Source organism: Dromiciops gliroides, chromosome 2 (assembly GCF_019393635.1).
Source record: "Dromiciops gliroides isolate mDroGli1 chromosome 2, mDroGli1.pri, whole genome shotgun sequence".
NCBI classification, from domain to species: Eukaryota; Metazoa; Chordata; class Mammalia; order Microbiotheria; family Microbiotheriidae; genus Dromiciops; species Dromiciops gliroides.
In genome coordinates, this window is record NC_057862.1 from 476,504,912 (window position 1) to 476,532,027 (window position 27,116).

The 27,116-nt window shown below is 41.0% G+C and overlaps 1 protein-coding gene across 1 annotated transcript in view; it reads right to left on the reverse strand.

Annotated features, from left to right (window-relative positions):
- GALNT14 (polypeptide N-acetylgalactosaminyltransferase 14) overlaps window positions 1–27,116 on the reverse strand; it is a 339,215-nt gene that overhangs the window by 98,059 nt on the left and 214,040 nt on the right. The window contains 1 exon segment of the mRNA XM_043985329.1: window positions 1,486–1,584. Within this exon segment, the coding sequence (XP_043841264.1) occupies window positions 1,486–1,584 (99 nt within the window).

The following is a 27,116-nucleotide window of genomic DNA, read 5'->3' on the forward strand; positions in this document are numbered from 1 at the left end:
GATTGTGAGGCTTCTTATTGGTGAACATTCTCCATATGTAACCTGGATGCAGACCCATGTAACTATGGACACCATGCCATAGAGCATGTACCCCACCCCAACTTCCTCTCCTCCATCCCTCCCAAATTCTCCTTTTATATTCAGCTCTGAGGACAGTTAATCAAATAATCACTTAACAAAACACTCTTCCCTGGCCACGACTCCCCAACATGTACTGTCTTGCTTTATTAGCATGTAAGCTCCCTGAGGGTAAGGAGTGTCATGCCTTTAGATTCCATTCCCCTGGCATTTAGCACAGTGCCTGGTTCACAGCAAGCATTTAATAAATGTAATGTATCCCACATCAAATGTGGTTGAAGTTGTTGCGTTGTTGCTGTTGCTTTCCCATTCCATTCCATTGCCCTGTGCCTTGGTCAGAACACATCAGGGATATTGTGCTCAGGCCTGGACACCACTTCTTTTCTTTTCTTTTCTTTTTGTTTTGTTTTGTTTTGTTTGTTTTTTGTTTTTTTTTTTTGCAGGGCAATGGGGGTTAAGTGACTTGCCCAGGGTCACACAGCCCGTAAGTGTCAAGTATCTGATGCCAGATTTGAACTCAGGTCCTCCTAAATCCAGGGCCAGTGCTTTACCCACTGAACCACCTAGCTGCCTCTGGCACCACTTCTTTTAAAGAAGGACTTTGACAAACTGGAGAGTATCTGGAAGGAAACCCTCAGGAGAGTGAGGAAATCATGATCATGCCCTATGAAGATGAGCTAAAGGGACAGAAATGTTCTGCCTAGAACATGATAGCCATCTATGGATATTGGGAGGCTCATCATGCACAAGGATTTGTCTTGCTCTACTTGGCCCCGGAGGAGCAAAGGGCAGTAGTACTGTGTCCAGCTCGACACAAGGAAATGTTTCTCAACAATTAGAGGTGTCCAAAAGCAGAACGGGCTCCGAGGAGAGGTGGGGGGCTCTCCCCGTTGGAGGCTTTCAAGCAGAAGCTGGATGACTCCTTGTGGGGATGAAGGGCTTCCCCTTTCCAGATACAAAGTCCTTTTAACCTCTGGGGTTTTGTGACTTGTGACAAAGATCAGATGGTGTCTGATCTCTCTAAAAGACTTCTAATGAAGGGCATGCTTCTGATTCTGTAATGGTTTCTTAATTCACAGGGATTTTTCTACTTCTTCATCTGAAGGATGGCTAATACCATCATTTCTGAATTGTAAGAAGAAAATAGCAAAGAAGGTCTTGCATGGAGGCAGTAGAAGAAAAAAGCCCATATCTCTCCTTTCCCCTCATGCTTGCTTTCTAACTGGATGGCCCAGATTTAGGGGTGGGATATGCTTGGGAATTTCAAATTCCCAATGAGATGATAGTATCCTTGGAGGCAGAAAATAAGACCTATGCTTCTGTATTCCCCATTGCACCTACCACAGTACGGGGTACTTAGTAGGTGCTCAATAAATGCCTTTTGATCGACTGATTAGGCTGCCTTACCTTCGGATGGTCCTTAGAAGAGTAGACCTGGCTTCATTGTGGAAGGTGATGATGATGCTGGTTGGAGGAAGGTCTGGACCATAGTGCAAAGTTGCACATCTGGGGAGAAAAAAGAAACAATATTTATTTGTACGGCTAGGTGGTAAAGTGGATAAAGTGCTAGGCATGGAGTCAGAAAGACCTGAGTTCAAATCTGGCCTTGGGTACTTAGTAACTGTGTGACCCTGGACAAGTCACTTAACCTTTGTTTGCCTCAGGTTCTTCATCTGCAAAATTCACCTGCCTTTACAGAGTTGTTGTGAAGATCAAATGAGACAATAATGTAAAATGCTTAGAATAGTGCCTGGCACACAGTAGGTGCTATATAGATGTTTATTCTTTCCCTTTACTTAAAAAATTATTAACTCCTTGGTACAAAAATACACCAGTACAGAGTATAAATGCATCCCATGCCAAAGCCTATTGGTATGGGACCCTCTCCCTTTTGGTGGAGTCACCCCTGTCACATGTGTTTTAAAAAGACAAATTAGGAGGATTAAGAAAGGCATGGGAAGGCTTATATAAACTGATGCAGAGTGAACTAAACATAAACAAGAACACAATATACACAATGACTACGAATGGAAAGAACAACCAAAAAATGGGCATTGTCATGATGACTGAATAAAACAATTAAATATCTACATTTATAATGATTTATGATACAAATACAAAAACATCCCCAGGAGTCCCTGCCCTTGTAACCTATATTCTTATGAGGGAGACAATACAGAGTGGTGTCCAAGGAAGTTACAAAGATGTAAGTGGAACAATGGGGCAGTCAGTTGACAAGTCCTCTTCAGGTGCATTGGTGAATCTGATTACAATGCTCAGAACAAGAAGTAGAAAGGGAGAAGAGGAAATGGATATACATGAAGCAGGGGAGAAACCTGCCAGAGCAAAGATAAGGCTTCAACCATGCAGGGAATGCAGAACCAAGTGGCTTGGCATAATCTCTGGGGCCTGCTTTGGAGGGTGAGGTGGCAGTGCTACTAGAAGTCTCATATAAGAGAAAAGAAAATGTATTTCCTTCCATTCTTTGGAGAGGTGGGGGACTACAGGTACACAGCACTGCATATGCTATAAAGCATGGCTGATGGGTTGGATGATTTTGCAGAACTTTTTCTTTTCTTCTCTGTTACATGGAATGAGTCTCTGAGTAAAGGAAATGAGAAAGATATATTCATAAAAGAAGGTGATATAAAATAAGATATCAATAAATATATTAATTTTTAAAGAAGAAATAAAGTATAAAAGGAATTGAACTAGATCAGGGATTCTTAACCTGAAGTCAATGAACTTATTTCTTTTAATAAGTATTTCAATAGAATTGGATTCCTTGGTATTTTATGTTGTTCCTTTCAATGTAATTGGTTTTCTTTGGAATTTATTTTATGCACTTTAAAAACATAATTATGAAACGTCTAAATATATTATTGTTTTTAAAAAATAAATAAAATATAAAGGGAGTTGAACTAGATCAGGAATTCTTAACCTGGTGTCCATGGACTTATTATTTTTTGATTACTGTATTTTAATATAATTGGTTTTCTCAGTATTTTATATTGTTTCTTTCAATATAATTGATTGTCTTTGTATTTTATTTTATGCACTTAAAAAAACCAATTCTGAGAAGTAGGCATAGGCTTTGTCAGATTACCAAAGGGCTTCATGACACAAAATGATTAAGAACTCTGGAACAAGATGGTCTCCAAGATCCATTTCAGCTCTAACTTTCTACAGGACTATTCCCTACATTTCTATATAGAACATGTCTAATATCTTTAATGTATCAGAGCAACTCCCACACTCTTCAAGTCTTCTTCAGACTAAATATCCCCATTTACATATGAGAATCTTCCCCTTCCAGACAGATTCTTTTATGAAAGCAAAGTAGGCAATCTTTGGCCTCAGTTCTTCCCTAGACTTAATCACTGAATGGGTGTTGCCTCAGTCAACTGAGACCTGGCAAAGACTTCAGCTGAAAAACAGCAATGTCTCCCACTGCAACCTAGGTCATCATCACTACTCATCCTGACCTATCTCCTGCCACTGGACTCCATTGACTCTGGAGGAGAGACTGAGGCTGATGATTCTGCACAGCTCTGTCTCACTTAAATCCAATTCACTTGCAAGTCAAGATATCACCCACCTGAGGTCACTGGCCCTTTGCAATAGTGAAGGATGAACAACAACAATAGAACTGATCCTTTAACGGTGTCACAGTGAGATACATCACCATCTCTGCCACCTTCCTTGGGATATATCTGCTCAACATGGTAAAACTCTATTAGGATAAAGTTCTATCTGCTGAACTAGAAAGAACCTAGACAGTCAGAAAGCTCCTATAGCTAGAAAACTCTTCACAGACATCTATCACGAGAATTAATGTTCACGATGCTAATAGCGAGGCACTCCAAAATCCTGAAGAGCTCTAAGAATCACTGAAGACAGCTTAAATTGTGTGAGCATAGGTTTAACTATTGAGTGTATGCTATTTCATTCTTATTATTCAAAAGCTAGTATGATAACTCTCTGTTATAATGAGTGGTTAGTATAAACAATGTCTGGTTTCATCTCACCAATGAGTATTAAAAACCATGAATGAGATCAAAGTCAAAACAGAATTGAGGTACCACCTCATATTTATCAAACTGGGAAAAAAAAAAAGATACAAAGAAATGGATGTACTCATTCATTGCTGGTGGAGTTGCAAACTTTCAAAATCTTGTTTTTTTCTTTTTTGAAGGACAACCTGGAAAATTGCAGAGTTACAAACATAATCATGCCCTCTTATCCATTTATTCCATTGATGAGAAATACTTTGAAAATGCTATGAAAAAGAACAAAAGACACTATATGTTCAAAAACTCTCATAGCAGTATTATAATGGAAATTGGTATGTGTGCATGTGTGTGTGTGTGTGTGTGTGTGTGTGTGCACGCGCGTGCGCATGAAACCTTGGAGTAACTAAATACCCAACAATGGTTGAATAAATTTAGGCACAAATCAATTTAATGGAATACTATAATGAAAATTACATTGTCAAATATGAACAATATATGAAAATATTTTAAAAGCCTTTATGAAATAATTCAGTGAGAAAAAAAGAACCAGAGGAAGAAAATACATGCTAATCTTGACTAGTAAGAGGAAAAGTAAATGAGAATGAACAAAAGACTCTTAGAAGGAGTAACAAGAAGTTGGGACATTTAATGGGACAAATTTCCTTTATTTTAAATGTAAATAGTTATAAAACGAGTTTAATTGATTGAATTGATGTTCAATATTTTACATGGTAAATGATTATAACAATCCTTTGGGAAGAAGCTGTTTCCCTCTTTTTTTGTTATGGAATGAGATGACAACTTGAATTAAAGATTCTTGTGCCCTTTAAAAAGTCAATCAGAAGGAATATGGTATACTGGATTGGGAATGGGACTGAGTCAGGAAGTCCTAAATTTAAATCCTTCAAATACTTATCATTCATGCGACTTTGAGCATGACACTCCGGCAAAGTGCGTCAATTTCCCCATTTGGAGGAGATGGTATGTAAGTTTCAGTTCTAAATCTATAATCATATAATAAGTCAATAAACATTAAGGTTACAGGAATACAATGACAGAAGTGACACACTCCCCCCTCCCCATCTTGCATTCTTATGGGGAAGACAATATGAACACATATGAGTATATAGTTAACTCTTCCATACTGCGAATTTTCCCATCACAGTTTTGATGTATCACAGTTCGGAATAAGAAATTAAATGGGAATTTGGGGGCAGTTTTGTGTAAGCTGCAGACAACATGCAAAGGCCAGCAGATGACACAGAAAAAGTTTAGAAACTCAGAAATGAGTAAAATATATGCATAGTATTATATAATATCAACCCCAATTTTACAATAAGGTACTGTAAACACCCCATAAAAGAAAAAGAAAAAAAATTCAGACTTCTCTGGTACAAAAGAAAAGCATAAAAATTTTATGTGGATTTTACAAATCACGGGATGAGGGTGGTGGGGAGGTGGGGGAGTGGCTACAGGGCCCCTAACTCCTATAATTAGGAAGGGCCAACTGTATTGAGGATGAATACAAAAGGAACTGGATAGAGAGCTGACCTCAAAGCAGAGAAGACCTGGGCTTGAGTCCTTCCAACACAGACTGTGTTGTTACCCTCTTAGTATTCTTGGCAAATCTCTATAGGTTCCAGAGAAAATGAAGGCCTAAATTGCTATTTTTTTTAAAAAGAACGTCTTCAACTTGGAATTTCCCCATACCAATGCAAGCATAGGTCCTTAACCCAAATAAATATACATCAGTTTTGGGATAGAATGACCTAGCAGCTGGGGAGAGGGGGAACCACCTTCATGGTGAAGGAGACACTTGAGCTGAGTCTTGAAAGAAAGTAAATGAAGGATTCCAAGAGCCAGAGGGGAGGAGGGAGAGCAGGACATAGCCAGCAAATCCAGATTCTTGTGTGCACAGAACCTTGAGCTGGTCATTATTGTTGGAATAGAAATTTGGAGAGGTCAAGTAATGAGGAGCTTTAAAGGTTAATAGTGGAGTTTATATAGAGGGGCAAGAGGGAGCTACTGGAATTGTATTTTTTTGTTTGTTAAAAGGGTATGTCTATCATATCAGACCCAAGCTTTGGAAAAATCCCTTGGACTTATCAGATGAGAGGTGTTATCCATCTTCAGAGAAAGAACTGGTGGAGCCTGAATGCAGATTGAAGATGCCTTTATATTTTTTTGAGGGGGGGCGGCATCTGTGTTTTCTTTCACAGCATGACTTACCTGGACTGTGTTTTGCATGACTACACATATATAACCTGTGTCAAATTGGGAGAAAGGGGAGGGGTAAAATTTGGAATTCAAAATTTGAAAAAAATTGTTTTTACATGTAATTGGGAAAAAAGAAAATATTAAAAAGAAAAAAATCCCTTCAGCAGCTCTGTGGAGAACAGACAGGGGACAAAAATGGTGGCCTTACCTGGGGTGGTACCTTTGTGAGTGTACAGAGGAAGGGATGCATGTGAGAAATGTGGAGATAGAAACAAGAAGATCTTATAACTAATTGAATATGGAGAGAGAGAGAGTAAAGTGCCAAGACTGATAGCAGGTTGCGATAGGCAACTGGAAGAAGGGTGGTATCCTTGCCTGAGAAAGGAGGAAGGCAACAGAGACTTATTAAGCACCTTCTATGTGTCAGGCACTGGGCTAAGCACTTTACAATTATTTCATCTGATCCTTCCAATAACCCTGGAAGTACTATTCTCATCCACATTTTACAGATGAGGAAACTGAGGCAGATAAAGATTAAGTGACTTGCTTAGGGTTACACAGCTAATCAGTGTTTGAGGCTGCATTTGAACTTGGGTCTTCCTGCCTCTAGCCTCAGGATTCTATCCACTATGCCATCTTGCTGCCCAATTGTATCAGAAAAGCTCAGAAAAGGTATTGGTTTGAAGGAGGGGAGCTGGGAGGAAGGTAACAAATTCAATTTTGAACACGTCAGGTTTGAGATGTCTATGAGGCATTCAATTAACAGTACTGGAGCTCATGAGAGACTGGGACTGGATCTTGTTCAATCCCGTAAAGGGTATCATTTACTAAGGCTAACAGGAAAAGGCAATAACAGTGATATTTGCCTTTAATGAGATTGGAGAATTATAGGATATAGAGCTGGCTTAGAAATCATTGAGTCCTTTCCCACAACCTTCCCCTTGGGAAGTTTTGCTGATGAGAAAACTGAAGGTAACACAGGTTGTAAAGTCAAAATTTCAAATCAGGTTATCTGCTCCCAATTCATTGCTCTCTCCACTAAGCTCACTGATCTTTCAGAGTAGACACAGAAATTTCTAGGAACAGGGGAGGAAGAATGAATGGGGAATTCTTCTGTTGACTTCTGGTTGGCTCATCTAATGCCAGGGCTACTCAGATTAGTGCTGTGGTATCATCAGCATCAGCATCTATATAATTAACATTCATATAGCATCTAACATTTGTTATAATTATAGCTGACATTTATTTAATGCATTCAAATTTGTGTACCATTTTATCCACAACAACCCAAGGAAGTAAGTATGGCAAAAATCATTAGTTTAAATTTGCAGGTCATTGGGATTGAGACCGCACCTGTGGTTTCATTGATATAGGGAAAGTCCCTTCAACAGGGCTGCCTGATGTGTTCTCTTCAATTTCTAATCTTAAAGAGTTGATGAAATCACTAAGTAGTTAAGTCACTTACTCAGGGCCACACAGCTAGTTTGGGACCTGAACTCAGGTCTTTCTGGCTCTTAGCCCCATGATGCCTCTCAGATCATTTACAGATCATAGGATTATCCACTTAGAGATGGAAGGAACTTCAGTTCATCTCAGTTAATCCCTTCATTTTACAGAAGAGGAAACTGAGGTTCAGAAACGAAATAATCTGCTCAGGGTCACACAGCAATTAAGTGTCAGAACCTGGTCTTAAAACCAAGAATTCCAACCCAAACTCCACTGATCATTCCATTATACTGGCATGTGATGGGCAGACACGCTTCTTATGTATCTGTGTGCATGTGTATTTAAATCAGACTATCTCTTCTACTCCAGACTAAACACTATGCCCATGGAGTTGGAGATGCTATTTTGCTTCAAAGCTTGGTGAGCTTCTGGCCTCACATTTGCATTTGACTTCAGAGTCACAGACTTCAAGGAAATGTGTAAAGGTTCAGCAATGCTCCTGGCAAGCTTCCTCCTAAATCATTCTAAACATGCGAGTGCCTTGTCTTGTTCTACCCAGTGGCCATTAGTCTCCTAGGTTTAAATTGTGTTGTCTCTACCTTCCATCTGGTGAAAGAGGAAAAAGGAATATCACATACATTTCCAATGTTTCAATCTTTTCCGCCAAGTCCCCTCAAGCTCTTTTTTCTTTTTCAAATTCTTTTGTTGAATCTATCTACGGATATAAAAACTTTATTCAAAAAGTATTATAGGGGGCAGCTAGGTGGCGCAGTGGATAGAGCACCGGCCCTGGAGTCAGGAGTACCTGAGTTCAAATCCGGCCTCAGACACTTACTAGCTGTGTGACCCTGGGCAAGTCACTTAACCCCAATTGCCTCACTAAAAAAAAAGAAGAAAAAAGAAACAATGCCTTGTGGAAACTGAATAAACTAAACAGACTTGCACTAAAAAAAAAAAAAAGTATAATAGCTGACTTTATGTATCATCATCTATTCCAAACCCTACATTTATAGAAGAGGAAATCAAAGAGCAGAAATTTGGAAGGACTTGCTCATAGTTATACCAGTGTAGCCGCAGAAGGGCTTTGAACCTAGGTCTTCTAAAAGGTCTGTACAATGAAGGAAGATACTGTTTTTCATCCAGAGAAAGAACTGATAAATAAATGTATAGTATGATTTTATATACATGTGTGTATACAAAATGTATACATGTTTGTGTCTAATGGTAGACATTTCTAGGATTGAGGGAGGATAGGAAGGAAAAAAAAAAAGAAGTTACATGATAACCTTAATATATATTTTAAAAGGAATAACCAGATATACACAATAGATTAGCGGTTTTATGTGTAATCATCTTGTTTCTATTCTACCACGTCATGGAAAAGTTTATTTGATTTTTAAGTTTAGAATAAACACACACACATACACATACATACACACAGATAAAAGTTCCATCTTCCATCACAGTGCCTTTCTTTAAGATAATAATAATAACAAAAATAACAACCAACATTTATATAGCACTTTAAAGCCTACAAAGTACCCTGGCTCCCTCCTACCTTGCTAGTCTCATTTATTACACCTTATTTATCTCCACATACTTTATAATGCAGTTCTACCAGCCTCCTTTCTCTTCCTTGCCCCTAATACTCCATCTTCCAAATCCAAGCAATTTCCCTGGCTGTCCTCCTTGCCTAGAAACTTCTCCCTCCTCATCTTATTCTTCCTGGACTTCTCTCAGGTCCCAACTACAATCCCACCTGCTGCAAGAAGCCTTTCTCAGTCCCTTTTTTTTTTTTTTTTATTTTATTTTATTTTTTTATTTTATTTTTTTTTGAGATATTTTATTTTTTCCGTTACATGTAAAGATAGTTCTCAACTTTTGTTTATACATGCTTTACAATTTCAGATTTTTCTCCCTCCCTCCCTCCCCTCCCTCCCCCCTCCCTCCCTCCCCTCCCTCCCCCCTCCCCTAGACAGCAGGTAATCTGATATAGGTTATATCTATATATATCTATACATATACATATAGATATATATATACACACACATATATATACACATAATAACATTAATCCTATTTCTGCATTAATCCTGTTACAAGAGAAAGAATCAGAGACAGTGATGCAAAACCTCAAAATAGAAAAAAAAACAACAGCACCCAAAACAAAAGAAATAATAGGTTCAATCAGCATCTATACTCCACAGTTCTTTCTTTCTTTTTTTTTCTGGATTTGGAGATCCTCTTCTATCATGAGTTCCTGGAACTCTTCTGTACCATTGCATTGGTGAGAAGACTATAGTCCATCACAGTAGGTCAACACTCAATGTTGATGATACTGTGTACAATGTTCTTCTGGTTCTGCTCATCTCACTCATCATCAGCTCACGTAAGACCTCCAGGTTCTCTGACTCTTCCTGCTCATCATTTCTTACAGCACAATAGTATTCCATTGTATTCATATACCACAACTTGTCCAGCCATTCCCCAATTGATGGGCACCCCCTTCAACTTCCAATTCCTTGCTACCACGTAAAGAGCAGCTATAAATATTTTTGTACATGTGGGTCCCTTTCCCCCTTCCATGATTTTTTTGGGCAAAAGACCTAAAAGTGGGATTGCCTGGGTCAAAGGGTATGCACAGCTTTATCGCCCTTTGGGCATAATTCCAAATTGCTCTCCAGAATGGTTGGATCAGCTCACAGCTCCACCAACAATGCATTAGTGTTCCAATTTTCCCACAGCCTCTCCAACATTTATTATCTTCCTTTTTTGTCATTTTAGCCAATCTGATAGGTGTCAGGTGGTACCTCAGAGTTGTTTTAATTTGCATCTCTCTAATCATTAGAGATTTAGAGCATTTTTTTCATATGGGAATAGATAGCTTTGGTTTCTTCATCAGAAAACTGCCTGTTCATATCCTTTGACCATTTCTCAATTGGGGAATGACTTGGATTCTTATAAATTTGATTTAATTCCCTAATATTTTAGAGATGAGGCCTTATCAGAAGCACTGGCCTCAAAATTGTTTCCCAGCTTTCTGCCTCCCTTCTAACTTTGGATTGCATTGCTTCTGTTTGTACAAAAATTTTTTAATTTAATATAATCAAAATCATCCACTTTGCATTTTATAATATACTCTATCTCATGTTTGGTCAAAAACTGTTCTCCTTTCCAAAGATCTGATAGGTACACTATTCCTTTCTCTCCTAATTTACCTATGGTATCACCTCTTATGTCTAAATCATGTATCCATTTTGACCTTATTTTAGTATAAGGTGTAAGATGTACCAATGTCTTACTTCCATTATTATCTCTAATTTATCCTGGTCGTATATTGTTTGCACATAATTGTTTCCATGTTGTCTCCCCCATTGGATTGTGAGTTCCTCAGAAGCAGAAATTCTTTGCCTTTCTTTGTATCCCCAGTAGGTGCTGATTTGACTTACATAGATTGTTTCATTTGAGCCCCACAATAAATGTGAGTTAGGAGCTATAGGTATCATTTCCCCCATTTTATGGGTTAAAGACTGAGGTTCAGAGAAACTGAGATTTGTTACAAAGCTAGTAAGTATCAGAGGGGAATATAAACTCAGCTCTTGCTAAAACAAAAAATCCAACCTTTGCCTCTCTGTAAAATTAAAAAAAATACCTAAAGACCAGCAGATAACTATTTATCTCATCCCAAACACCATTCACATCTCTGTCAACATACACACACTTGCTTTTATGTAGTCCTCAAGCTCTGCCAGAGAACCACAGCATCTCAGAACTGGAAGAGACCTTCCTCAGTGGACATCAATCTAGTACAATCCATCCTTGAGTAAGAGGTAAGAGTATCTTCTACATGTTTGATATTTGCTCATTCAACTTTAGCTGGAAAATGTCTACACAGCAGGAACACAATAATTATCAAGGCAACTGATTCCACTTTTGGACTCCTCTGATTGTTAGGAAGGTGTTTTGTTTTGTTTTTTTTCTTTTGTGTTAAGCCTAAATTTGCCTCTCCCTACTGCTCCTAGTTCTACTCTATAGAGCAGGGGTTCTTAATCTGGGTCTTATGAATATTTATATAATTATATATAGATAGATATAGATATCCATATATCTATAAAATAAATATATACACACAGGCATATACATATATACATATAAATAAATATATATGTATATGTATATATCAACTGTATTTCAACATAATTGGTTTCCTTTTGAAATCTTTTGTATTTAAATATATTCTTCTGAAGAGGGGTCCATAGGTTTCGCCAAAATGTGTGTTGGGGGGGGAGGGCTCCAGGTATTTATTAAGCTCTTACTCTGTGCCTGGTATTCTGCTAAGCACTTTCCAAATATTATCTCATTTGATTCTCATAACAACCCTGGGAGGTAGGTGCTATTATTAAATTCATTTTACAATTAAATAAACTGAGGATGACAGAGGTAAAGTGATTTACCTAGGATCACACAGCTAGTAAGTATCTGAGGTTTGATTTGAACTCAGGTCTTCCTCACTACAGGCTCAGCATTCTATCCACTGTGCCAACCAGCTGAGATGACATGTACCCACAAAAGATTAAGAACCCTTAGTCTAAAGCCTAAACAAGATAAGTCCAATCTCTATCTTACAGGCTTCAGTCCTTTATATACTTTAAGATATTATCATGGTGATCCAAAGTCCCCCCTCCCCCACCCTGCCCTTCTCCATACTAATCATCCCTATTTCCTTTCATCAGTCCTCATGTGGTATGAACTTAAGGACCTTCACTGTCCAGGCTGTCATCCTGCAGATGCTTTTCAACTTATCAGTGTTCTTCCTATAAGGTAGCACCCAGAATTATACAATATCCTATATGCAGACTAAGCAGAGTATAGTACAATTGATCAGAGGTATCAAATCTATCCTTTGGGAGGCAACAAAATAAAAATGTACTTGGGACATGTTTAATAAAATAAATAAAATACAATATAACATAAGTAATATTAGTTTGTGGTTTTCTAAGTCAATCTGGGGCCTGAATAGATCTGTTCCTATTTGTCTGAGACCCCTGCAATAGATTGTCATCTTCCTAACCCTATATATTATCCCTTTCTTCATATAGCCTAGTGTCATCCTAGCTTTCTTGGCTTCAGCATCCCAGCACTAAGTTATGATGACCTTGCAGTCCACTAGGATCCACGAATTGTTTTCAGACAAATTGCTAGTTGGCCATGTCTCTCCCTTCTTTTATTTATGAAGCTGATTCTCTTTAAACCCAAGTGTAACACTTTATATTTATTGCTATTAAATTTCATCTTATTAAATTACTCAGTGTTCTAGCCTGTCAAAACTTTTTTGAATCCTTACTTTGTCATCCAGTATATTATCTAATCCTTGCAGCTCTGTCAGCTGCAAGTTTGTTAAATGTGCTATTTCTTTTTCTAAGTCACTAACAAAAACATTAAATAACAGAATGAAGCAAAGGTTCCCTGGGATATTCCATCCACTAGAGATTTCCTTTCAAGCTGACACTGAACTATAATTGCCTCTTGTTTGGGTCCAAGAATTTTATTAGCTCAGAATCTACTTAATTGTGCTATAGGTTGTGCCAAAAATCTTAGTGCCATTTTAAGCTTTAATAACTTGTATAACTTGTAATAACCTAGTCTACATTTAAAAATATTTTCTAGAAAAATAATGAGAGTTTTGCTAAATGTTTTACTAAAATAACTATATCTATATCGTTCCACTGATCCAATAGTCCAATAACCCTGTCAAAAGAGAGAATGAGGTTAGTCTGACATGACCAATTCTTGAAGCCATCTGGCTCTTCTGTGATCCTCATTTCCTTTCCTAGTTTTTCTAACCATCCTGATAATAACATCCTAGAATTCTGCCAGAAATCAAGGTTAACTTAGAAGTCACTACCTTAGAGTTTTCAGACTTCATCTTCTTCCCTTAAAAAAAATCATACCATTTGTCCTCCAAATCAGAGATACCTTTCTCTTTTCTCCCTGCTCTTCCACGACTGATTATTCTTGCAGTACAGAAGGATGTGTTTCCCTCAAGGCAGGTAATGAGCTCAGCAAAAGCAGATAGATGCTCTCTTCCACTCCCTTTGGCAGAGTGGTTCAATGGAAAGGGGTGGATTTGGTGTCAGATGGACCTGAGTTCAAATCTCAACTCTTCCATTTACTATCTGTGTGACTTTTAGCAATGTACTGGACCAGAGGGTCCTTAGGTCCCTTCAAGATCTATGAACTCCCTCTTTTGGTTGTATCTTTTTATTGGAAGATATTTTTCCTTGGCAGAGAATACTAAAGCAAAAGAAGAATTGAGTTTCTAAATCCTATCTCAAGCATTACTTAGTATCATTCATCCACCCAGGGCAACATGTTATCCTTTCTTTGATCACACTCTTTTCTGTAATATAGCTAAAACAAACAAATAAAAACCACAATACCTTATTGTTTTCCCCAACATGTTTCACCAGCCTCAGCTCATTCTGTGTTTTAAAAAAAACTATTGATACCGTTGGACAAGAATATACTGTTGTATCCATCTTCTGTTACCTGCCCTTGGTTTCATACTTTATAGTTGTCTTAAAAAAATGAGATCTCCCTATCTCACCCAGGCTGGAAGTGCAGGGGCACTGGGCTGGGGGCGGGGGGGAGGCTGACAGAGGAGCTGATCCCACTGCTAATTAGCTCTGGAGCTTTAACCTGTTCCATTTTTCTCATTTGGGCTGGTCTGTCCCTCCTTAGGCATCCTAGTAGGTCCATGCTCATGGCCTTATTCTGTTAGTACTGGACTTAGGGAGGATATTCGATCAGTTTAGACTTCCTGAACTCATGGGATCTACCAGCCTCAGCCTTCTCCCATAGTAATGATGACAGGAGTATGCCACCACACCTAGCCTCTAGTTGTCTTTTAAAACTTTAAATTGGGGGCAGCTAGGTGGTACAGTGGATAAAGCACCAGCCTTGGATTCAGGAGGACTTGAGTTCAAATCTGCCCTCAGATACTTGACACTTACTAGATGTGTAACCCTGGGCAAGTCACTTAACCTCGATTGCCCCCCCGCCCTGCAAAACAAACAAACAAAAACAAACACCACAACTTTAAATTGGTTGATGATTTCCCTGGCCAATCACACTGGCATCTTCAAATACTTCTCTTTTCTTCCTCATTTAAAAATATTTTTTCTGTCTTCAGTACTTCATTCTCAAGAACTTCCCATCCTGCCTGGACTGATTTCTGTGGAATTGTAGTCCAACTCTCCTTACTCTGAACTTTCTGAAACTTCCTTACCTTTTAAATAGGTGCCTCCCCAATTTAGATTACTTGCCTGATTATGTCCGGCTTTCCGCTCTTTATCACAAATGTGAAAAAGGAAAAGTAATTTTCTCTCAATGTTCCCAACATTTTCACCCCATTCACCATTTAGCTACAGAATAGGATTTTGCTTGTTGGTCGTTCTAAGCTAAGTTTGTTAAAAAATCTGGTTTTGGTGAAGAGAGCTGTCTTTTGCCTTCTAGCTACCTGAAACCTTCTCTTATGGTTATATCATCTTCGTGTCAGATTTGTGATCTGTTTCTCAAACTCATCTATTTCTTTCTTTTCTTTTTTCTGTCCAAGGAGTCTGTAGTAAGCTTTTCTGTTATTGCCTTTGATTACCACTGAAATGTTCTCCACCATATTTCTGGTTCCTTGGAATATATGATTCTATGATACACCAATTTTATGATACTTATGAAGTCAAATTTTCCTCTTTTTGTTAGGACCTCTAAATGTATGCATTTTCAGAGGCCATGGGTTTTACTGTGAGTACTTTCCTTCCCTTTGCTTCCCTTCCCTTCCCTGTCCTGCCCTTCCCCTTCCCCTTTCCCTCCCCTTCCCTTCCCTTCCCCTTCCCTTCCCTTCCCTTCCCTTCCCTTCCCTTCCCTTCCCTTCCCTTCCCTTCCCTTCCCTTCCCTTCCCTTCCCTTCCCTTCCCTTCCCTTCCCTTCCCTTCCCTTCCCTTCCCTTCCCTTCCCTTCCCTTCCCTTCCCTTCCCTTCCCTTCCCTTCCCTTCCCTTCCCCGTCCCTTCCCTTCCCTTCCCTTCCCTTCCCTTCCCTTCCCTTCCCTTCCCTTCCCTTCCCTTCCCTTCCCTTCCCTTCCCTTCCCTTCCCTTCCCTTCCCTTCCCTTCCCTTCCCTTCCCTTCCCTGTTATTTGTTTTGTTTCGGTTTTGCTCCTGTAACTTTCTGAGAGTCTCTAGTGTTTTCTTCTTACAGTATAATTATTTTCTCTGGTAGCTACTTTGATAGGTATATACATAGGACATGTTCTATCTCCCCGTTCTTTTTCAGGTAAAGCTCCTTTGTGTCTTGACATCCTCTTCCTTGAAAGTCTTGTGTGACGGGAAAAAGTTACTAAATTTGTGAGAAAACCTAATAGAATAAAGCAACTATAGAAGACAGTTTAGAGACCACATCACCTGGGGCTCTGTTTCTTGTTTCAACAGTGTTTGCACAGAACAGATCCTGAGCTTCCCTAGTACCTCTCACCCTTAACCTTCACGTTTCTACAGTCCACTGACCCTTGAAATCAGCAGGCTTCATCCGTTTCCCCCAGTCCCTGCCTCCAGAAACAGCTGCCTTTTTTTGTTGCCAGCCCCCTCCAGTGCCATGAGAAAGAAGTTTATTTTTTGCCTCTTCCAGGGTGTTTGAAATCACTCCAAGACAAGTGTCAATGCTATATTTTCCTATATAATTTTACCCTCTCTCTTTTTTGTGACACTTGAAGTTTAAAGTAAGGAAGAGGAAATTATGAGGGTAAGTTTTCCTCTTGAAAATAGTCTTAACTCTAGAAGGGAGAGGACTCTCCAGCTGAATGGCTTGCTACATCGAGCAGTGGCATGACTTTCAAGACTGTAGCAAGAGCACTTGCATTTCGAGGGAAGAGAAGAGCCCTGAGTGGAAGGACAGGAGGAAATACAACCGAGAGTGGCTTTCCACACTTCATTTCTATGCTTCAGCTCTTGTCTTATCATGGGACTTCTCTCAGCGCCTGGAATTCTCTCCTCCCATGGATGAGTGACTCTTGGGGCATCCTTTCTGGAGAGGGACCTAGGTCTCCCATTCTTCATTCCCCTCTGACTCTGCTCCTGACTCTGGAATTCAATCATATCTCGACATAGCTTCCTTCCCCAGCTTCTCAGTTCCATTTTGTGGGCTGTCTTCCCCTAGTACAATGTAAGCTCTTTGTTGTTATTGTCCAATCATTTCAGTCATGTCCCACTCTTTGTGAACCCATCATTTGGGGTTTTCATGGAAAGATACTGGAGCGTTTTGCCACTTCCTTCTCCAGCTCATTTGACAGATGAAGAAAATGAGGCAGACAGGGTTGTGACTTGCCCAGGGTCACACAGCTACTAAGTGTTTGAGGTGGATTTGAACTTGGGTATTCTTCGCTCCAGACCCAGTGGTCTATCCATTGGGCCACCTAGCTACCCTAAAAACACTTTGAGGGAAGTGATCTTCTTTTTGCTTATATTTCTATTTGCAATGCTTGGCACATTCCTTGGCTTGTAGTAAGTGCTTAATAAATGTTGCCTATTGCTTGCTGGACTTGGGGTTATAGAATCATAGCATCAAAAATGGAAACTCCTCATTTTATTGGTGAAGAAACTGAGTCCAGAGATATTGAAATTTGGCCAAGGTCACATTAGTAGTAATTAGCTAAGTCAGGACCGGAACCCAGGTCTTCAGACTTTGAATTCAGTGTTATTTCCACTACACAGAAGAATTAAGTTTGAATTCTACCTTCGATACATGTTAGCTTTCTGCAAGTCACTGAACTTAAGAAGCATGGTAAAGGGGAAAGAGCACTCACTAGCTCTAAGTCAGAGGACTTGGGTTCAAATCCTATCTCTGATGCTTATTACCTGTGTGATTTTAGGTAAATAATCTCTTCACCTTTCTGTGTCTTAGGTTCCTTCTCTGTAAAACATGGCTATTAGTCTAGATTTAGAGCTTTGAATTCTAGATGACACGTAAGTCTCCACATCTGCAAAATGGAGAAAATATCTGCACTACTTACCTCCTAGAGTTGTTGGAAGGAAAGTGCTCAATAATCCTCAAAGGGTTCTATAAGTGTGTGGGATTATTTCCTGATGGAAAGACTTTGGATTCAGGACCATAACAGGGACACTGATCTCAGAGAGGAGAGAAGGAAAATGATGGGGTGAGGCTTCTCCATCAGTCACTGAAGAAGGGATTGGTCCAAGCTGAGCCCAAAATCCTTCTTTCTAGTGTAAACAATTGATATTTATTCAGTTTCCACAAGGCATTCTTTCTTTTTTCTTCTTCTTTTTTTTTAGTGAGGCAATTGGGGTTAAGTGACTTGCCCAGGGTCACACAGCTGGTAAGTGTTAAGTGTCTGAGGTTGGATTTGAACTCAGGTCCTCCTGACTCCAGGGCTGGTGCTCTATCCACTGTGCCACCTAGCTGCCCCCAAGGCATTGTTTCTTAACTGGGTACTCTCCCAAACATAGAGAAGCTCACTATTCAATGAGCCTTCAGCAGCTTTGTAGGGGCCCTAGCCAAATTCCCCGGTTCCTCCTTTTCTCCTTTACTAAAAAACTGCATCTTCATTTGTTCCTGGACAAAGAATTCTTCTCTGTTCCCAGCCTGGATGCCTCAAAGAGCTGGCAACCCCAAATGTAATAGGAGCAGGTGTGCTCCCTAAAGATCACATCACCACGATCATGATGTTGGCTGTTGGCAAGGCCAATCCTTGGCAGGATTTCTAAATGTCCTGAGCCAGGATAGGATTTGTGCCCAAGGGGACTCACATCTATGAGAGATGCTGATCCCCTAGGAACTGCAGGGCTTGTCTCACAGATGACCTACATTCACCTAAGGCCCTAAACTAATCCATTGGAGAGCCCAAGTCTGAGTGTTCTAACAGCATTAGAAGGGGCAGTGGTCAAATATCAGGAGCCAAGTGCAACCTCTGCAAGATGGCTGGCATGTTTCCTGCTCTCCTCACATGGCCACCTCCTCAGCTGAAGTCCTCATCGTGTCTCACCTGCACTGTAGCAATGGCTCATCTATGTCTGGACCTTTGCTCTGCCCACTCTACTCAGCTCCATGTCATAAGCATGTTCCCTCAACTCCCCCTCATGGAATCTCTTTTCCTTCAGGCAGGAATCTCTACATGGAGCCTTTACTGATCCTTTCTCTCCCCTCACCTCCAAATAGTGGGATCCTTCCCTCCTAAACTACCTCGTTTTAAATTATCTTCTACTTATTCATTATAATTGTTCACTATAAACTTATATAGGCAGCCAGGGGGTGCAATGGATGCAGGCCAGGATGACTCCACTTCCTGAATTAAGATCCAGCCTCAGACACTTACAAGCTGTGTGACCCTGGGCAAGTCACTTAACCCTGTTTGCCTCAGTTTCCTTATCTGTAAAATGAGCTGGAGAAGGAAATGGCAAAGCACTCCAGTATCTTTGCCAATAAAACCCTATATGGGGTCACAAAGAGTAAGACACAACTGAAACAACTGAACAGCAATAACAACAAATAAACCTATTTAAGAACTTCTCTTCCCCAGTAGAATGTAAATTCCTTGAGAATAGGGGCTGTTTTATTCTTTGTATTTGTATCTTTACACAATGTGCCATCACTGTACCTGGTACTTAATAAATGCTTACTGATTAGATAATAGCTAGCATTTATATAGCGCTAACTATGTACGAGGTTCTGTACTAAGTGCTATACAATTATGATCTGCCTTGTGAGGTAGGTGCTATTATTATATCCATTTCACAGATGGGGAAACTGAGACAAAGAGGTTCAGTGACTTGCCCAGGAGCACACAGCTTGTATCACAGAGGCCACATTTGAACTCAGATCTTTCTGACTTCTGGCCCTGCCCTTGGTGCACTGAGCCACAAATAGCCTCCTTAGTGTTCTCCCTGATTCCAGTACATATCTGGTTTATTCTCTTAGCTTCTCTGCCTCCATAGGACTTATTCCAAATCCTGTCTTCTGCAGGAGGCCCTTGCTGGTACCTTCCCCAGCCCCCTCAGTCCCTTTCCTTTAAGACTGACTTCCATTTACACTGTATCTTGTACAGACATAGTTATTTGCATGATGACTCCCACATTAGAATGTGAGCTCCTTGAGGGTAGGGACTACTTCTTTGTCCTTCTTTGTATCCTCATCCTTATCACAGTGCCTGGCACACAATAGGCATGGAATAATACATGTTGCCTGTCTGACTGGCTGACTGATTGACTAGTGTTTCCCCTTGTTAATCTATCCCTCACAAAATTATTTGTCTATAAAAAAGCAGGATAGGTGCATGAATTCCTTCTCACCCTGTAAAAGCCTAGCCCACAGGGCAATCAGAGCATATTTCGTGTGGATATATGCTTTGAATGAAGCTTTTCTGTGACCCAAGTTGAGAAATGAGCAATTAATTTATATGATCCCAGCTGTAAGACAGGATTAGCAGGCCTAGTGCTAAGTCTCTGTCTCTCCCTAGGCTATTTATAAATACCTTCTGGTCCCTAGATCATTGCTCTAGTCTGAGCCCTTCTATCTTCTCTGATTGTGCCATTGGGGGAGAAGAGAACATTCTCACTAATGAAGGTCTCCTGCAGCTCCATTCCACCCAGCCACCTGGCACCCCTGCCCACCAGCGCCACCCAGGACTGACTTGGCTCTTCACTGTAGGAAGAGTCTTTCTAACCCGGCTGGTGCAATGAAACCTCAGCTAGAAAAAAGTATTCTATTCAGCATGTCCAGGATTATTCTGTGTGACAATTACATCTGGGGTAATTTCAATTTAATACCTCACTGCAAGTGAAAATTGCAGCCTGCAGCCTGAAAATTTCTATAATAATGAAAATAAACCCACTAAGTGTAGCTGGTGCCACCAGGGGCTAACTCTGGGTAAATGTTTCCTGCTTCTTGCTGGTTTAGGGGTCAGCTGCTCATGGGGGCTTGTGGGGAGTTGGGAGGTAGAGGGAGGTGGGGAAGGGGAGGTTTAGAACAGGAAACAATAGAGGCTTGGGAATAGAAAATCTGTGTTTACTTGTTCGATAATGGGCCAATAAGCACCAGACAAAGCTTCCTCTCCCTAGTTGGCCATTTGAAAAAATACTGTTCCAGGCTAGAAACAAGCAGGAAAGAACTCCAAAAGTGGTCCAGAGAGTTTAACCAAGAGAAAACGGTCATAAAGGTATCAATGGACTCTGCTTTCAACCACTGGTACCCAGAGCACAGATGGGGGTCAGCTTGGGAGCATTAAGTGGGAGGAAGACTGAGGGGGGCGAGAGGGCTAAAGAAGGTAGTAGATGAAAATCACTGGGAGAAGGATGAGAGTTGGTGAGCCGAGCACTGGCCGGTGCAAAGCCTCCCACCCCCAGATAAGGGATGCAACCAACAGCATTCCGTCTCTCCTTAAGTAATAAGCAGTAACTCATTTTGCTGCACTACTCTAAGGCAACTGATGCCATCACATACATGATAACCCTGACAGATCCCACCTAGTTTGATCCTTACAACCCTATCGGGTAGGCAGTATGAGGATTATGGCCCCCATTTTATAGATGCTGAGGATTAAGGGAAATAAATTTACCCAAAGTTGTTTGGATTTTTTTTTTTTTAGAGTCTGGCTTTTATAAGTATAGGGAAATTCCCTCTACCAGTTCAGATCTGTGACTTATAGTCTGAAATATTACCTAGGGCACTGGGAGTTTAAGCAACTTGTGCATTTTCACACAGTTAGTAGGTCAGAGGTCTTCCTGTTGCCAAGACTTGTTGTCTATCCATTAGGCTACATTGCCTCTCAGCTAATGATGCTTGATTGTTGGAGACACCAGCCCCTGGGTAGGACAAAGGTCAGAGGAGTAGAGAGGGAGGAACTGAGTGCTAGGGAGGAGACTCCAGGGAGGTAAGATTCCCTATCCCTTCTGGGATCCCCTGGGAACCACTGTAGATGGATGGCTACTAGAAATGAGTCAGGGAAGGAGACTGTGTTGAGGAGGTCCAGGCAGACGGCTTGACCATATTTCACTGGAAGAACAGAGAGCTGAGCTACACTCTCGAGTGGGGGAAGCAGGCAGAAGAATCACCCATCTCTTTAAAGGAAGGCAACAAAACAGAGACAGGAGTGGGGGCCTCTCTGTTTCTGTACAAACATTCTGGAGCGTGGGGGGATCAGCGGCAGGCAGCGCTGTTCGTTGGCATGGCAAGGGGAGAAAATGAGCCGTAATTAGGAAAGTGAGACTCAGGCTGATTCTGAAAGCTGCCTGGGATATTAACTCTCTGGAAGCCCAGGTCTCCTCTCTTCTTCCTGCTAGGTTCTTGGCCCTAGTCAGAGTGGGAGTCCTCAGAGGAGCATGGAATGGCTTCTAAGACTGCCACCTCTCTAATTCCTCACCCCCAGGAGGATAGAAATGGGCTCTCATTCAGTGGGCCTTGATAATTCATATTCTTCAGGGATGGCTGACTAAGCCAATTCCTTGCCTAAAGGTTCTGGAGGTCGGGGATGGTGTCTTATACTTTTTAATAGTTTCCATAGCACTTAATACTATGCTGAGTGCATTAATTCCAATTATTATTATTGGTCCAGTCCTGTGATTTCATTAGTATTGGCGAGCCTCGGTGAAGAAATTCCCTCCACCAGAATAGATTAGCAGCTGTTCTGCAAACTGGAAGCACCAAGGGGGTCCCCTGCCTCCCTCAGGGTCACACAGTCAGGATTTTAAAGGCAGGATTTAAGTCCAGGTCTTGTTGCCTCTCATGCTTACTCCACGTGGGACACTGGGAAAGTCCCCTTCCTGGGTCTCCGTTTTCTCCTCTGTAAGATGAAAAGGAACCAACACCTACTATGTGCCAGGCACTGTGCTAAATGCTTTATAAATATCTCATTTGACCCTCACAACAGCTCAGGGAGGTAGGCGCTCTTATGATCCCTACTGTAGAGTTGAAGAAACTGAGGTAGACAGAAGTTAAGTTACTTGTCCAGGTCAAATAGCTAGCTAAATGTCTGAGGTCAAATCTGAACTCGGATCTTCCTTTAGGTCCAATACTCCAACTATTTCACCACCTAAATGCCTACTACGTTTACTGTCACTGAACCACTTCTATCCTCCTATCTGTCAAAGGTCTGGGCATGAAAACCTCATTGTAGGCAATAATAATGATGACAAGTTCACAGCAACAATGATAACAGCTGACTTCCGTACAGTGTTTTGGGGTTTGCATACAACAGCCTTTTATTATCCTCATTCTACAGATAAGGTAAACAAGGCTCAGAAATGTTAAGAGACTGTTCAAGGTCACACAGTTTACAAGCATCTGATGTGGGATCTGAGCCCAGGTCTTCCTGATTGGCACCGGGAGCCCACAGGTACAGTGAGAACATGTGTGGAGAGGACAGTCACTTATTCCTATGTCATGTCCAGAAGGTACGATCCTTTAAGACCCAGGCCCTACTTTCTTTCTTTGGGGCTGGGGGCTGGGCGAATCCAGAGTACTACTGTTGACCAGTTATCACAGTACTCCTTTGGATGTTTTGGGGATTTTGGGGATTTATTCACAGCACAGCAGAGCCTGGTACCCTGGGCAGGATGGACAGCGACCAGCTTGTTTCTAATCCCCATTACAGGAATTATCCTGGACCTAAGAGCTGCAGTCTAACATAGGCCTGGAAGTTAAAAAGGACTAGAATTGGAAATGGAAAACATCAAGACTGAAAGGCAGTGGGAAAATCTTCAAAGCTCAAATCCATAAGGCTAGCTGTACTCTGACAGTATACTTTTTTATGGGAATCTAAAAGATTAATCAAACAGCTAGATATATTAAGGGATCTGAGGAAGAAGGAAAGGGCCGCCAACCTTGTGATCTGACATCTGCATGCTGAACATCAGAGAATCAAGGATTCGAAGGCCCAGGGGGACCTCTGAGATCATCTGCTCCAACCCCCTGATTTTACAGATGAGGAAACTGAGGCCCAAAGGCATGTTTTCAGTTTATTAAACATTCAACAGCTTTTCCTATGGAGAAAAGAGGAGTTTAAAAAAAATCCAAACAGCCCTGCAGAAGCATTCGGGAAGAAAACACAGCTGTATTTAAAAGCAGACTCCCAGGACCATGTGCCCTGATTGGCAAAGCAGTTCATGAATAATTCAGTCTCCTCTGATCTGTTTTTGCTTTTTATTTTTTTTTAAGAGGTTCAAGTTAGATTGGGACCCAAAGTACTTCCTGGACTGTCAAGCTCCAGAGAGAAGAAGAATCAAAGACTTTGGTGCCTGTCATAGTCATACACATGCAATGACTTTCTGTCACATCTCCTGTTATGGAGAATCCTGTTACCAAGGATGGGCTCATGGAGGAAAATCTCCCCAGGCACTGCTACAAAAGAGACTCCCTTCCCTGCCTTCCACCCCCAACTGCCATCACAGGCACCAGGATATGGGAGCTCTCTCCTCTAATCAGAGTATATATGTGTGAAATGACTGTGACTATTAATTATTACGGTAATGAGTAAATGCATCCTTGTTTACTCCCATCCAGGATGTCACAAGTGCCTCTAGGTCAGAGAGAAGAGCAGCTCAAAGAGGAGCTGAGGCAGACGCCAATCAGAGAGGAACAGGCTGCTTTTCTCCCACCTCCTACCTTGACCACTAACCTCCCCAGGCTATTGCTGAAAAGGTTTGATCCTTCTAGTAGGGCTGGGGGATCAGAAGAGTGTAAAGAAAGGCCAAGGGAGGTGACAAACCTTACAAGCCCCACAGCATTCACTGAAGAGGTGAGGACTAAGAATAGTATTAGAGGAAGTCACTGCCTAAAGGCAGTATTGGGTGAAGGTGATGAGGTTTTCATTTAGACCAGGCTTTTTTAACCTGGAGGCCATGACCTTTTTTTTTTTTTTTAAACATTTCGATAGCTGTATTTCAGTATAATTGGATTCTTTTATAACTCTATGTCATTCACTTTATGCATTTGAACGCATGGTTCTGAAAAAGGGTCCAAAGGTTTCACCAGACTGCCAAAGGGGTCCATTACTCTAAACTACTCAAGACTGCTCTATTATTTCTGGAAGCGTCATGACAATCTTTTGCCCCATGGCTTTCATCATCATCCCTGTGACTTTGAGAGACCAAAATAAATTTCCTATTTATGTTGTCTACCCTCTTTAGAAAGTTAACTCACTGAAAACAGTGACTTTTGTATTTGTGTGTCCAGCTCTTTGCAGAGTAAGAATTACATAAATCCTAGTTATTATATATTCTTATTATACCTTACCTAGATCACTGGCAAGGTGCTAAGGTTTGTTGAGAGCCAAATATACATAACAAGTGTAAGAATTTGGAACAAATATTTGAAGTGATTGAGGTGGAAGGAAATACTATGCAGTGCTTCTACAGTAGGGGTTTTGTGACTTTGTTTTCCCTCAATCCCATTCATTTTCATGAGAGGCCAAAAATAATCTTGGGGCTCATAAAACTGGGGTAAGGTGACATGGTGCTTAGAGATATGTATCCCTTGGTGGTTGGTTGAAAGGATAGCACCTAAAATGATTTTCAACATATGTAATTTGGTACTTATTCAGAGGGAATTGGGACAGCTAGGTGGTGCAGTGGATAAGGCACTAGCCCTGGATTCAGGAGGACCTGAGTTCAAATCTAATCTCAGACACTTGACATTTACTAGCTGTGTGAGTGTGACCCTGGGCAAGGCACTTAACCCCCACTGTCCTAAGCAATAATAAGTCATTCTGTATATGGAAAGCCTCTACATTTTGGAGAGGAAAAAAGTTTTTGGTTGGTTATTTTTTTTAATGTAGTCCAATTACTGAGTATTCAAGGTTCCTGCCCTTCTAAAAGGGCTAAGGCTTGAACCTCTGGCTTCTAAGCAGAGAGAGAGACAGAGAAAGAAAGCGATAGAAAAAGAGACAGAGAGAGAGACATGGAGAGACAGAGAGACAAGAGAGAGACAGAGAGAGAGACAGAGACAGAGAGATGAGAGACAGAGACAGAGAGATGAGAGACAGAGAGAGAGCCAGAGACAGAGAGAGCCAGAGAGAGCCAGAAAACAGAGACAGAGAGACACAGAGACAGAGAGACAGAGAAAGACAGATAGAGCCAGAGCCAGAGACAGAGATAGAGAGAGACAGAGACAGATAGAGACAGAAACAGAGAGACAGACACAGACATAGACACAGACACAGAGAGACAGAGAAAGACAGATAGAGCCAGAGCCAGAGACAGAGAGAGAGAGCCAGATAGAGACAGAGACAGAGAGACAGACACAGACACAGACACAGACACAGAGACAGAAAGACAGAGAGACATGGAGAGACAGAGAGATGAGAGAGACAGACAGAAAAAGAAAGAGAAAGAGAGACAGAAATAGATAGAGACAGAGAGAGCCAGAAACAGAGACAGACACAGACAGACACAAACACAGAGACAGAGAGACACAGACAGACAGAGAGACAGTGAGAGACGAGCACACTCCTCTTCATTTTTTCATTCAATAGCATCAAGGTCCTACTGTGAGTAGGCACTGGGGATCCAAAGACCAAAACAGTCCTGGCCCTCAAGATGCTTATATTGTATTGAAGGAAAACAATATATAAATGAAAAATTAAATCCAAAATGTATGCAAATTAAACTCCAACATAAGTTCACTAGCAAGGGGTTGAGGTAAAGGATAGAAGAATATGGACAGGGGCAGCTAGGTGATGCAGTGGATAGAGCACCAGGCCTGGATTTGGGAGGACCTGAGTTCAAATCTGGCCTCAGACACACTTACTTGCTGTGTGACCCTGGGCAAGTCACTTAACCCTCATTGCCTCCCCCCCAAAAAAAAGAAGATGGACAGATTTCTGTCTTGACCTTTTTTGTGGTCTTGGACCCCTTTGGAAATGTGGTGAAACCTATGAACCCCCTTTCAGAATAACAATTTTAAATGCATAAAATAAAACACAGAAGATTACACCGGAAACCAAAGGCTAGTGAAATTAAAGATGTATTTTTTTCCCTAAGTTCTAAGAAGGTAGTATTTGAGCTGAGCTTTGAAGGAAAATGGGTATCCTATGAAAAACAGGGAAGGAGAACATTTGAGACTTGGGGGATAAGCTGTGCTAAGAAGCCCTCTTATTTTAAAAGATTTAAAAGAGAGAAGGTAAACCCAGTCTTCCACTTAGGGAAAAGAGGTCACACCTCAGTAAAGGACACCAGTGTAGGCCAGATGCTGGAAACAAAGCTTCCCAACGTCATGCATGGTGGAAGCCGTACTTGGCAGCAACCAGCAGGCACCACGACCTGAGGGAAGCATAATCAAGAAATGATTGCTTGAGACAAGCCAGGGGG